The following is a 13,886-nucleotide window of genomic DNA, read 5'->3' as shown; positions in this document are numbered from 1 at the left end:
TTGTTGCATTGTCTTTCATCTGGCCACTACACAAATGCCATAGGTCTTGGCTGTTCATCATGAATCCTATTTACAGCTCTTTGTGTATGTGACTAAGTTAACTAAGTGAGCTTTTGTATGTTGATGCTACATGCAGTAATGCATGCACACATGGCCTTATCTGCACCTATAAATGGCCCATGTGTAACTAATATGCTTGTGCAGTGGGTTATGGAGTAATCTACAGGTGGCGCCACAGGCATCCTTTTATTGAATCAATTAAGATGTTAAATATAACTGAGCCACATGATCAGCTCCTACATTTGACCTTTCTATTTAGGATGCTTTCAAGTCTTTACATGGATTTGACACCCACCCTGTTCACTTTACAACATGCAATTATGTTTAGGTTTATTTCTTCTTCACCTCAATTGAACACAGCGATATCTTGTTCTCTTTTATCAGAAGAGTCTTAACACCAATTTGTAAATGGCACAGGTTTTGGTCAATTTACAGATGTGAAAGAAGTAGGCTATTGTCCCATCCCAGAATTAGCAGCCCTGTGATCCTTAACATCTCATATTGCGATCAGCATTGATGCCCCAGTATCTCTATTCAGGCTTGCTTACAACAAAGTGATGATCAAATCCCTTAATGTCCGCGTTGAGGTCATAATCTACCCTTCCGAAAGTGCTTATGCCACTGAAGGCAGCTCCCGCGCTGTATCGACAACCATATCGCCCAATAAATCTCCCAGTGTCCAAAAGTAGAGGTGCATTTGCACCCTCTGCACTAAGCTCTGTGTCTTGCCTGCAATCTGCCTCGTGTCAAATTGCATCCTGATGCTCCCAAATCGCTCTAATAGAGAGTATCCTCTGTTCGGTGTCAGTACTAGGAAGGCCCTTATTACGCTTCTGGCTGTGGCATAACTCTTTTAATTGGTTGATCTGCCTGGCGTCTCCAGCACTGGAGCGGGCGGATTAGAGAGGCCGCTCAGTAGCCGCTGCTGTGTGGACTTATATAGAAGCGTGTCTCCTGAAATGATCCGCTTCCAAACACCCAGAGACCCTCCCTCTCTAACAGCCCCGCAACGCAAACCACAAGATGCCTGCAGTCGAGATTCCCGGATCTTTGCACTACGTCAGGTTGTTGGGTTCATTGGTGCCACAGTAGCCCAAGACATTGTATTACCATGATTTGGATTTATCCCATACATTGTCGCGTTTGCTGAAAGCAGTAAATGCATTATATTGTTAGACTTGCCTACATGCATTTTCTTTAGTGAAACCGACCGGAAACTGACGCTTGATTCAAAATAATGAAAGGACGATTTACAGTAAACTGATCTGATGAGAAAAGTTACTGCGATTTTAGTTTCAAATTTTAAGGTTAACACGTTTTTTTTTTTTTTTTTTTTTACTTTTTAAATTTTGTTATTACTTTCTCAAAAAGTAAAATGTGCTCCACAGCAGTTGTTCTCATCTCCCCTTCTTTGATCAGGCCATCAAACCTCTGAAAAGAAGCCGAGCTTTCCCATGCAGAGCTCCCATCTTAGCTCCTCCATAATCCTCCACAACACGGCGGCGTCGGAGGCACAAGCCGCCAGCGAGTTCAATTTATTTCCAATTCTTGAGATGATAATCGGTTCCCCCTTAGGACACCGACGTTACTTGAAACCCTACCTGCACCGGGTTTCTTCACAGTGATGATTCCTCGGCTTTCATTTCAGTTAAATTACAACATGTAAATTGTAAAAAAAGAAAAAAAGATGTAGGCCTACGTTGCAACCTCTTTATCACCTCTAACAAATATCTACTCATAATATCTGAAAGAGCTCTTACAGAAAGAAATAAAATAAAAAATATTTTACTATACTATAAACATCATTAAAAGGCAGATTTATAGAAAAATAAAAGCACACAAGGTCTGTGTCATGTAGAGAGATTCAGCTTGTCAAGGGAGTTGAGCGTGCCTGCATGTGAGGTATTTCCTTACATTAGTCAGACTCATCAGCCCGTAGCCGACACTCATACTACATTTTCTTAAAGCATGTTTGATCTGACTGACAAATAATATTCTTTAAATTGATTTTATCGTTGGATCAAACGTATCTTGTGCCAAACCGGAACTTGGAAAAGGACTGACAGGTGCTCTTGCTCTTATTTCGTGGTGTTTTATTTGAGGTTTGTTGTTAGTAAGGCATTCTTTTATTCGACTCGCCTTCATGCCGTGCGCGCTCACGCAATTGTTAATTATATATTAAATTAGAACTGCATGCGTCAGAGTCGGCAAGTCAATAAAGAAAATGTCATTACTCACTTGGCCTTTAACCGCAGTTCTGGCTACTGACTTTTGTTCCTTTACAAGTAGCCTCTAATTTGAGTGTTTTTCTATAATCATTATAGGGCCTGCTGTTTCAACAAGAAATACTCTATTTTGCGACAATTAAATGTAATAATTATCAGGCTATATTTAATACTAACAATAATAATACCATTTAAATAATGATAACATAAGTTGAATCTTGTCATAGGTGTTTCTACTCTCGACGCAGGACACAACGACTTTATATATTAAGGATTTAAGAATTAAGAAAGATAGAAAAAACGGACCCACCGTTACCCACACTGGTTTGATTCGCCTTGGTACAGCCTATGGCATTATACGTTTTTTCAGTTTGAGTCCAAAGTTAAAATATCGAATAGATTAGATTATGCATTTTATGTCTAAAGCAAACTTAGAATAAAACAAGTTATAAGTTAAGTGTTTATAATAAACAGATTAGGCTAGTTCAAATAAAGCGTTAGAAACAAAAAATACGGCACGCTGTTTGTTAAATTGAATGAATAGCCTACCACAGAGGTCTTTGGGTTTGATCTGAAACTGATAATAATACTAGGTTTAAAAGAGACCATTTGTAATGATTATATTAGCTTTTATTCAGAAAATATGACCTAACGCTGACGAAAAACAACTTTTAGAGTCGAATTAACAAGTTGCAGCACTAATAACTAAAATAAAACATAGAGAGAGAAAAAATGTTTTGGTGGTGGTGGTGGGGGTGTTAGGGAGGTGACTATGTGTATGTACAGTACATGGCTGTATTTGTAAAAGCGAGAGAGAGAGAGAGAGAGAGAGCGAGAGAGATGTGTTATGTGTTCAGGGATGGTTTATATAGCAGTGGGTGTGAGCACAGATCGTGTCAGTTCATTACCTCTGTGGCGCTCTGCGCAGCTCAAGTTGAAGGCTAGTGATCTTCACCACGACACTTCAGGGAAAGCTAAACTGCCTTTTGAAAGACAAACAATGACTTATTTAAACGCATGAGCTCCAGTAGTCGCCTTTTGCACACGGTTAAACCTGCAAAACCTAAGATATCAGTGAACAAGCATATCGTTCAGCGAAGATAGCGCACGGCGCACAGGGACAGATCATGCACTGTCAAGCCGAGTTGAGGCTCTCCTCCCCCGGGCAGCTGAAGGCTGCCAGGCGGCGCTACAAGACTTTCATGATTGACGAGATCCTCTCCAAGGAGACTTGTGATTATTTTGAGAAACTTTCTCTCTACTCGGTGTGCCCATCGCTCATTGTACGACCGAAGCCTCTTCATTCGTGTTCTGGTAAGAGGACTCTTTTTTTTTTGTTTTGTTTTTGTTTGACTAATTAAGAAAGAAACAAATTAGAAAAAAAAAACAATAACTTAAAGGCAATTATTAGCATTTGCACATTTCTGGGAAAATTCTGTTATTTGCAAATTATGGACACTTTTACGCATGAGATCAATTTCATTATTAATATATATTTATTTGAATTTGAAAAAGATTATACATTTCAATGGCGCATGGATCATGGCATGTGAATTTACAGTGCAAAAAGTTTACATCCTATACTATATATATTGTAGCCTAGCTCTGGATGTGGTAATGACAAAATTTGTGTAGTGCTGTGTTGTAATTAGTTAAAAAAAAATCATATGTCAAATATGGAAATATTGACATTTGTAACGATTACAACTCATTCTTTGCATAATTTATCATCTTTGTCACTTAAATTTGAAGGCATCTGATGATTTCACAGAGTAGTTTACAATTAATTACAATTAATTTATGCATCTTTCCTCCTAAAGTTGCACCAGCGGCCTCACTTTCTTACTCTGTACTTTACATTATAAATCACTGCAGCTAAGTGTTTAGTGTTGAAAATCAAAGTCATGCGTAGAGTGAGTGAATGTCAGTAATGCTTCAGTGCTTCTGTTGGGCCAAGCTGAAGAATGACTGAATTGATAAGTCGTTGCAGTTGCACATAAATGTGAATGAAGAGGCAGTAGGATGGATAAAAATGTCAAATCTCACTGTAGAAGCCTGTGCTTTCTAAGCTGTAACCTTTAGTCTGTTTGGTCTCATTTACTTTGATTAATATCGGTGTTCTGCTTAACCAGAGGCCTTCTTTTACTACCGCTGGATATTTGCAAATGGGAGGATTGTATCTGGTTAATGTGCTATAATGACACAGTCATGTATGTGACCTAGAACAAAGTTAAGTTGTGCACAAAAAACATGTAATTTACAGTGAGTCATACCACCCTATATAAGATGAATTATACTGTACACTGATTTATCTTGATTTATATGGAAGGAAATATAGAATGGAAACTTACAAATTATTCAGTCAGTACACTTGATGATTCCTTTGAATGACAATCACTCTCCTCCCAAATTTTACCAGTCCATGAAGTCTCTCATTTCCCTTTCACTAAGATGGTTAGCCCTTTAGCTGTGTCTTGTATTTGCTGAAAAATACCAAAATAGTATGACAAAGCTCAGTTGGCACAGCACTTTATCTTGTCAAAACAAGATGTCTTGACTGATTCTTAATTGTAATTCCAGATGAGTCCAAACAACTCAAAGGCTACTGCACACTCTAGTAACCATTAGGATAATTGCTCTAAAGTCTGAAATAATAGCCACTGCAATTTGATGATGACAGCGGTGTGTGGATAAAAATAGGAGAAGCGATTCCCTCATCCCTCTGATATGGATTGGTGTATGTTAGAGGGCACTATGACTGGCACCCCTCTGTTCGGATGGATAGAGTAACCCACCCTGCATATCAGAACACTGTGCCCACCACTTATTTGTAGCCGCGGGGGTGTGAGACACAGTATATTCCCCAACATCAATGGCTTTTAGTGCTTGATATAGAAGCTGGCAAGCTTACAGGTCCTGGGCCAAAGACAGGCGGCTGGCCCCGGCATGGCCCCCTAACAGGGAAAGTTGACTTCTTCATTCTGTAAAGGGAGAGATGATATAACCTCCTGCTGCCAGCGGAGGCCGCTGAAAGACAGCGATGTCAATAATGTTCCCTGAAGGAATTGATAATAAATTAATTGTTGGTTCTTTATAGTTTATCACCGGTATGCATGCAAACATACCAACATAATCTTCCTCCTGCCTTTTGTCCTGCGACACTTTATTGTGAAATGATTTATTTATCTGAAATGAAATACAGACCATAATTTTATACAGTAAAAGTGACTAATGCTCTTGGAGTTAATTCCCTTTCAGTTACAGCAGCATCAGGGACAATGAGCCCTGACCTGGTGCTAAACAGTGAACGACGTAATGGCAGGTTACAATATTTCATTTGGAGTCCCATCTCTCAGCAGGACCCAGGGCAGGGCTTTTAGTAGTGTTTTCTGGAAGAGGTGAGAGAGATTAAGATCAACTGTGGAGTAATCTCACCTGACAGTATGATGGGAAAAAAAAACAAAACAAAACAAAAAAAAGATATATATATAAAGCAGGAGTGTGTGCAGCCTGAGGGCTGCTGCGTATTGGCTGAGGACTTATAGAAGAAATCCAAGTGAGCAAAAGGGTTTTCATCCCATCTTAAACCATAATCCGCTGCAGACAATAAAGTCTCCCATTAAGCATAAAGCCGGCTTGAGAAGGTTGATTACACCCATGTCAACACATACAGGCAAGTATGCACAAACACAAAGACAAAATGCGCGCACATCTTCCATCTTAAGTTAAGGATAATGTTTGACAACCTGTCACCTCCCTGTCATTTACACTCACCCACTGCCATCAGATTTTTCTAATAAAACAGTTCTAAAAGTAGTTTATGCTACAGGCTGATTTCAGCTGCCACAGGATGACCTGTGTGGATCAGGTTTCAGATTAAATAGTTAACGCTTATGTTTAATGCACTGCCTTTTTCTAGGCATACAGCTTCAGCTGGAGAAGTTTGTCAGTGTGCCTGGGAAAATACTGCGACAATTAAACTCAACAAGATGCTTTTGACACCTTCCTTCTACCATTTGTTGAGAACTGGTATTAAATTGCATCAATCTGTCATGTGCTGTAGGTGAATGATTCTAATTAAAGCAATGAGTTAAGACAGATAAAGAAGCTTCGTGGCCTGTTGCCCTTCCCACCCCGACAGTGTTTGATTTGCACTCAAAGGGCAAGGCCAAAAAACAAAACCTGTTTAATTGAGCAGCTTTCTAGTCTGTCACCATGCAGTTTATACCTAAAACCTGACAAAAGTGCATGTACACTTGTCATAGGTAAGCAATGAATCATCCATTTCAGCATCCCATTGACAAAAAAGAGTGAAGAAGTGAAAATGATAGGGAGCAGGCTGGTGCAGGAAATACTGTATACCTTCTAGAAATGGCTTGTTGTAAAAACAGAATCCCCCTCTTCCCTTAATGTAAATTATTTCAAATATTAAAAATATTATGTCATAATAACTACATGACCGATAGAGCAAATTGTTGCTATTAAAAGGAATGCTTAACAAACGGCTCTTCTTGATCTATTCTTAGCAGGTATGTCTTCTGTAATGGTTACCATAAGCACTTGTGTCAGTCTTTACATTCCGACTGTGATTATCAAGAGTCTCAGTGTGCTTTTGCACGGGGCTGAGTTGCACTCCTGCTCAAAGCTACTCAAACAGTTTATTTGTAGACTATTGACAGGACACTGGCACTTGTCAACAACATGTCAGAGAGACGGCTTCGCTGTCAGTGGAAAGTCACCACGAGGCCTGACATTTCCCTCTTTGCTCTCTCTCTCCTTTCTCTCTCGTACTCCCTCTTAGGGACTGTCCGGAGACAACTTCAAGCTCTCTGTTGACAAGAGATGTCCTGACAATCGTGAAGACAAACAATGTTTTACCTTTTCAGTCATAATTCTATATAATGTTCACGTGAAATTCCTCCTATTAAGGAGTTCAAACATTAAGTCAGATGATTCATCATCACATTTATACATGATTTACGGGGAGAAAAACTGAGAGCAATTGAAATGGGGCGGTATAAATGGAGAGCAAGAGCATGCAGCCAGAGAAAAGAGGTCTTCTTGTCTAGACCTGTTGCAATAGCAGCAATCTCACGTTGGAGGATTAGTGATGACTTCAGCGCCTTACCATGATGTCATGATGAGCCCAAGGCAGTGTCTGGTGTGTGTGTGTCTGTCTGTATGTGTGTGTAGAGGAACTGTACCTTACCTGTATGCACACTCATGCTCCTCATGCTCGACTTGTATCTAATAGTGGGGTTAATTGTGTATTTGTGCACAGCGTATATGTGTAAGCATCTGAATTCATGTCTTATTATACTGTTTAAGATTAGAAAAGTAGACATGCTACACCTTCTTTTTGAGTGTTCTTCCTGCTCCTTTTCTTCCTTTTCACTTTTGTAGTGAAATCCATATTTTCTCACTGGCCTAAAGACAGATCTAACACAGACAACCAGGAACACACATGCTGTGTGTTGGTGTGTGACAACCTCCTATTTTCTCTGCTCCATTGCAGCTTTTTATCTCCCTCTATATCTTCCTCCTCTACTCCAATAACACCCCCTGCTGCTCCTTATTAGCCCATACATTGCTCAGTTGGCTTGTAAATTTTGGTTAAGGGATTGGTCTTATATTTGAAACCGTTAGGCTTTTTCTGGTAGATATTATATTCACTTTGGTTGACCCACCACATCCTCTCGGCCGACCTCCTGGTCTCCTTCCCTCCAACCTCGGCTCCAGACAAGTGTTACTTTTTATTGATTCTGGCGTCTTGCTGCTTCTGTCTGTGCTGATAAAGAGCAAAAATGTGTGTGCTTGTGTATGACAGCGTACATGTGCAGGAGTGAGAGAGGGAGAAAAGTTTATTAGCTGAACGGTGTTTGATTTAGTTTTTTGGATTTTATTACAGCTCGTACTGTGTCTGCATGTGTCTCTGTGTGTGTGCATGTACATCATGCTGTCAAGGCTCAGCGTGTGCATGTGGTTTTGTGTTGGGAAGTCAGTTAGTATTTAACATCCTCTGAAAAATAATCATTCATTTGAAGGGTTCAGAGGAGCGGTGTAAAACACAGTCTGCGTCATTGGGATCAGGCCCTCTACATGGAGAAGGTCAAAAGTAAAACACTTTTCACAGCAAACACAGGGCAATTAAAAAGGACCCTGTCTAAGCAATTACAGCGGTCGATAATGGTACAACCAAGGTTGACTTAGAGGCACATAAGAGCTCACTAAAAACGCACAGTGATTCAAAAGCATATCTATTTGTTCTCCCTTTTTTTGCACTGGACTTTCATTTCTGTGTTTGTCATCTGACGCACTGTCTCTGCTCTTCCAGGCTCTTCGTCACTACGTGCCTACCCTTTCCTCTCAGTGATCACGCGGCAGCCCCCACCTCCCCAGCCATCATCTCCGGGCGGGGTCCCTTCGCACCTGCCCTTGCTTTCCCCGCAGCATCCGCGAGGCTCCGAGCCCTCGCCCAGCCAGACGCCCCTCAGCATCAGCAGCGAGTCGGAAACAGAGCGCAGCACGCCCCGCCTGAAGAAGCCACGTCGCAGCCGCACCATCTTCACCGAGCTGCAGCTGATGGGCCTGGAGAAGAAGTTCCAGAAGCAGAAGTACCTGTCCACACCTGATAGGTCAGTACAGTTGAAAAACTCACATCTGATTGGGTAGGTTTAGGTAGATTCGAATTGCAGTAAAAGTCTGTTGCACATACAGGAAAAAAACAGCACACCACATTAAAGCACATAAATAAAAATGGTCATACCTACGCTAACCTCAGTGCTACCTAACATGACTTTGTGACTAAGTTACATACATACAAGAAAGCAAACCACGGATGTGTTAAAGGTAACTAACACCATACACAGTTATTAAATTTCAACCAAAAGAAAAATAACTATCTGAGCCATATATGGGCCACTCAACTGTGACATTTTGATAACCTGCATACCCGGAATAGAGCGCATTTTGAAAGTGCAGTACATACACCTACATGCACGGTCACAAAGCCACAACTGCAATGATTGAGCAGTAGTTGACCTAACAGCATAATTTTTGATTTATCCTGTGGGGAATGTCTCATGTAATGTGAATTTGTCCAAGCCAGAGCATTACCTCAGCATTCTAGTTGAGACAAGAGTAACGTTTTAACCCTGAGCTCTCAAATAGCAAAAAGCCCCAACAAAGAAACACTGACTTATTCAAGAAAACAGGGACGGTGGCCAACACAAGCAAACAGAAATGTTCTACATTGATTTACTGCCAATCATTTCACACATATGCAGGTGTATATAAAATTCATTTTGCTTTCTACAATAAGATGAAGTAATCTACATGTTAATATCTGTGTCTTAAGTTCCATTCTGTGGGTCATTTCTGGGACCTGACATGAGGTTAGACTATATTTTACAGTTTTATTGTATGCCTCGCTTTTATATTTGGCCTGCAGGCTACTTTTCCATTATAACCCAGAATAGTATTGAACCATATACGTTGAAAAAAGCTTTTCTTTACATGCGCAGTAGGAATTTGAAACTGCTTGTGAACCTTTGCATCAAGTAGAGGTTGGATGTTTGTACACTCCATCCCTGTTACTCATCTATGTTTTTTCATACTGAGAGTAAATCAGTATGTACTGTATGTTCATGCATTTAGACATGCAAATAGCTACACTTTCCACACAGATGTCTCAAACATTGTATCCTCTTTGCAATGTATCTGTTTACCACATCTAATCTGAAAAGAAGATTAGGAATAAACCAGATGTATTTGTCATTCCATTTTCATCCCATCTGTGGGGAAAACTCCCACGATGTATTATTAAATATATCACATTTTGGCTTGCCTGGAGCCGCTGGAAAGGCGCCATGCCTCATCTTAAAGCAGAAGCCCTGAGGCTGAGCACAACTCAGTGATCAAAACCAACCATCCTTACGGATGGCTGTGCCAAAATACTGTGTCCTGTCAAAATATCCGATTCTGACACTGTGTTGAAAATTAATTAAATACCCAGCTGGTGGAAAAACATCAACAGAGAAAATCCCCCTTTAAAGCCCTACATCAAAGGTATGGTGTGCTCCCCACTTTGGTTTGTTATGATCCAAAGATAACTTTACTTTTCTCTCCCTTTTCTTGGCTTGGATCCTCTGTGGTCTTGAATTGAGACTATGCGCGCGGGCGGGAGGAACCAAAACCAAAAATATCTCTGAAAAAGACATATTCATACCACAGAGCACTAATGATTTTATGCAGCTTCCAATTATAATAATTGGGGCCTTAATAATCCTCACTGTCATCATCATCACTATTAAAAAAATGTACAGTTACACCCAATATTCCCTTGTGAAAGGAGAATGGAACAAAATGGCGGTCTTGCAGTAGCCTGGAGGGAGTAACTTAAATACTGTTTCTATGGCTGTAAGTGTGTGGTTTCTCTCCATTGACAACTAATGACCATAAATAAGTGGGGTGTTTTCCTTTTCTGAAATTACTTTTCCTTGCCTCCAGTTGTTGAACTGCTATAGACTGGGGCACGTATGATAGTGAAGTTTGATAGACAGCTTGATAGCCTGTATGTCTGGTGTTTTTTTGAAGCACAGACACACACACACACACACTCACACACAAACCCCCCCGCACACAGCCCTTTATGTAAAGTATACGGTTATGTAGACAATCCCATCAATCTAAGGGGTTTGTTGTTGCTCTGCTTTTTAGATTCTGTTCACGCCTTTTCTCAGTCTCGGCTTCCACTTTCACCGTCAAATGAAAGTCAGTTCCTTTCACTGAGGGGTGGTGGGGGTGAGAATCCCTTCATCTGACTGTTGAGTCAGATGAAGGGATTGTTAAAGACTTTGAGAAGCGCAGGGAAGAGGAAGTCTCATTTAAAAAAAACCCTGATAACTGCTTCTTTCCTTTACAAATGGATGCCTTGTTCACTTTATCTGTCCCTTCCTGAGGTATCACATTACACACCAACCAATAGTCCTATTAGTCATGGATCAACACATGTGGTGGATGCATTCAGAATTTTCTCCAACAGCCCCAAACGTCCCACTACAAGCGCTCTGATTGGATTACTGACCTCGGTACAGATGTTTCAAACAGTGTTTCCTGAGCTGCAGGTGCATAGTGTCAAACTCAAGCTACTAGCAAATCAGCTTTGATGTGAGATTTAAAGACAGAGTTAAGAGTTTAAAAGAGGTCTTATAGTGTACTTAACTTTGCAATACTGGTAACCTCTAGGCATAAAGCTACATTATACACTTGGTGGAAAGGTAAAAACAATAATTAGTGTCAAGATTCTTTTCACTTGTGTAAATGGGAGAAAAAAGACAGAGACTGATTCTCCCTAGTGCTTTTGGGAAAAGTGATGAAACTGATTTTTAAAGCATGTGAATAATATGGTATATAGCCTGTTCAGGTTAGAGGACCCTAATACAGAAAGTACATGAAATGTCCATCTAATGTGTAGCTTGTTTTATTTGTGATTTTGCAGGTTAGACCTGGCCCAGTCACTTGGTCTCACACAGCTCCAGGTGAAGACATGGTACCAAAACAGGCGTATGAAGTGGAAAAAAATGGTAAGAGACAGTATCACAGTAAAGCCTGGCAGGTCTGGCAACAGTGATTGTTAGAAAGACGAAGGGAAAAAAAAACAAATTACTCTTTTTTTTTCTTTATTAATCTTTTCTGTCATCCTTAAAAGTAAACTTTTCATCCAGAAGTATGGCTTTGATTTTACTGCTCACTAACTGTTTCATGTAATGCTGAGTTGCACTATAAGAGTAGAATAGTAAGAGAAGCGAACGGTATGACAGGAAGAGAGGGTGTGGTGCGAGGTGTTGCTGATAATGACGGCAGTGAGAGCAAACACTTTTGTAGAAGGGTCAACAAGTCAGAGAACAAAAAAGACCTGAAATCGTTAAAGATAAATGAGTGCACAAAGGGCAGCCAGCAGCAATACGTCTTCTCTTAATTACTGTAATAGCAAGCATTGCCTTCCACTGCTGCTGCCGTTTGTTACCAGAGGAGTCCACTAAGATTGTCTGTGTGTTATTCTAGGTGCTCAAAGGAGGTCACGAGGCCCCGACTAAGCCCAAGGGAAGACCCAAGAAGAACTCCATTCCCACCACAGAGGAAATAGAGGCTGAAGAGCGAAGAATGAAGATGGAGGCAGAGGAGAGGATGGGGAGGGCGGCCGAGAAAGCTGCGCTGGCTCACGGAGGAGAGGCATCTCAGCTTGAACCTCAAGATCTCAGTTCAGAAACTCACAATCCAGCTGCAGCGTTGGAGGGATCTGAGCAAGAGCTGCCGCTCCTGATGCAGTCAGAGACTCACGTAGCCAGCTAAGCAAGAGCAAAACAACCAAAGACTTATGCCAACCTGAAAACAAATAGTGCCTCAGGATCACTGTAAAAAGCCTGTGTGGTGTTTAGAGCCATTTGCTTTAGGAATTTGACTGGAAACATATTCGTGGCATCCAGTCTTTACCTAATGTAGCCTTTTATTTTTTGTGTATTGGAAAAGTAACATACAAAGAGCTAAAATGCATAGACACCGATTGCACTGGTAAAAATTTGGCCTTTTTAAAGAACTGTATTTGAGCAGGTCCCTGGTATAAGGAGTGTAAATCTGTCAAATCCAAGCAGGCCAGTCAAAGAAAAACATGCATCATGCATCACCTTATTGTGCATTACAACCACTAAAGATCACACACACCACCGATCCTCAAAGCTGCCTCACATAGTGCATGTGCCAAAATATCAAGGTCTGCCTTACTGTAGTGTCTCTATGTATCTATGTATTATAAATCACTTCACTGCCAAAAACTATTATATTAAATGACTTCAGTGCCTTGTCGGTCTCAGAGGAAAGCTTTTGAAGTGTTGATAAAATAACTATCAAATGCAAGTATATTTTTTACAGTGATATTTGATTACAAGTGCCATTTTTGGAGACCGAGTTGTAAAGTTTAGAACAGAACACTTCTATGTTTAGACTCGAGTTCTGTACAGCTTTAAGGTGCAAATGTTTTCATTATTTGCTCAGTGAAGCTTGCATTTTTATTTTTTCAATCTGAAAATCAATATTTCTGCCAAGCCATACACTGTATCATACTGTAGAAATGTGTATAAAGTATAAAATATATGATCTTTCGGATATATATGTAAAACAATATTTTTAACTGCTGTTTTAAATTGGATTAAAATAGTTTGTATGTATAATGTTAGTGCCGTCCCTGATCTTTTTTCTTCTTTCATGGGAGTCAGGACGACTGCTGTCTGCCATGAGGCCACTAAGACTCTTAAGCTGTCAGAGATTCTCAGAAGGAATAAATCATAGTCTGTGCCAAAGATGCACAGCAAATGCTGAACATTTAAAATCTCAGAGACATTTTCAGCCTGCAGGCTTTGCATGAGTATCGCAATCAGTATATTAGACTAGCATTAACAGTGTTAGCATTAACATAACACTGTCTTCAACTGCCTGTCCTGTCACTGACTTCTTTATACTCTTCAAACTCTACCTTCTTCCCTCGCAAAGATTTGTAACAAAAGAGTTTCACTTTTTGAATTCTACAGATTTATTTTTATTTGC

At 40.3% G+C, this 13,886-nt stretch overlaps 1 protein-coding gene across 1 annotated transcript; it reads left to right on the top strand.

The window, feature by feature from the left end:
- The first annotated feature begins 3,141 nt into the window (after positions 1–3,141).
- barx2 (BARX homeobox 2) lies at positions 3,142–13,513 on the top strand. The gene is made up of 4 exons (XM_044203337.1): positions 3,142–3,599; positions 8,620–8,920; positions 11,785–11,869; positions 12,351–13,513. Exons 1-4 carry the CDS (start codon positions 3,413–3,415, stop codon positions 12,636–12,638), a joined length of 861 nt encoding a protein of 286 aa, XP_044059272.1. The 5' UTR covers positions 3,142–3,412; the 3' UTR covers positions 12,639–13,513.
- Positions 13,514–13,886: the final 373 nt, after the last annotated feature.

This window comes from Siniperca chuatsi, linkage group LG7 (assembly GCF_020085105.1).
Source record: "Siniperca chuatsi isolate FFG_IHB_CAS linkage group LG7, ASM2008510v1, whole genome shotgun sequence".
Lineage (NCBI taxonomy): Eukaryota > Metazoa > Chordata > Actinopteri > Centrarchiformes > Sinipercidae > Siniperca > Siniperca chuatsi.
Note: the sequence above shows the minus strand (reverse complement) of the source record. Positions and strands in the feature narration are given on the sequence as shown.

Bases quoted from the DNA above. Each gene is read 5' to 3' on its own strand.
- barx2 (XM_044203337.1), top strand. From the start codon at position 3,413: ATGCACTGTCAAGCCGAGTTGAGGCTCTCCTCCCCCGGGCAGCTGAAG. The intron at 3,600-8,619 runs GTAAGAGGACTC...CTGCTCTTCCAG, and splicing joins GCCTCTTCATTCGTGTTCTG to GCTCTTCGTCACTACGTGCC. The intron at 11,870-12,350 runs GTAAGAGACAGT...GTGTTATTCTAG, and splicing joins GTATGAAGTGGAAAAAAATG to GTGCTCAAAGGAGGTCACGA.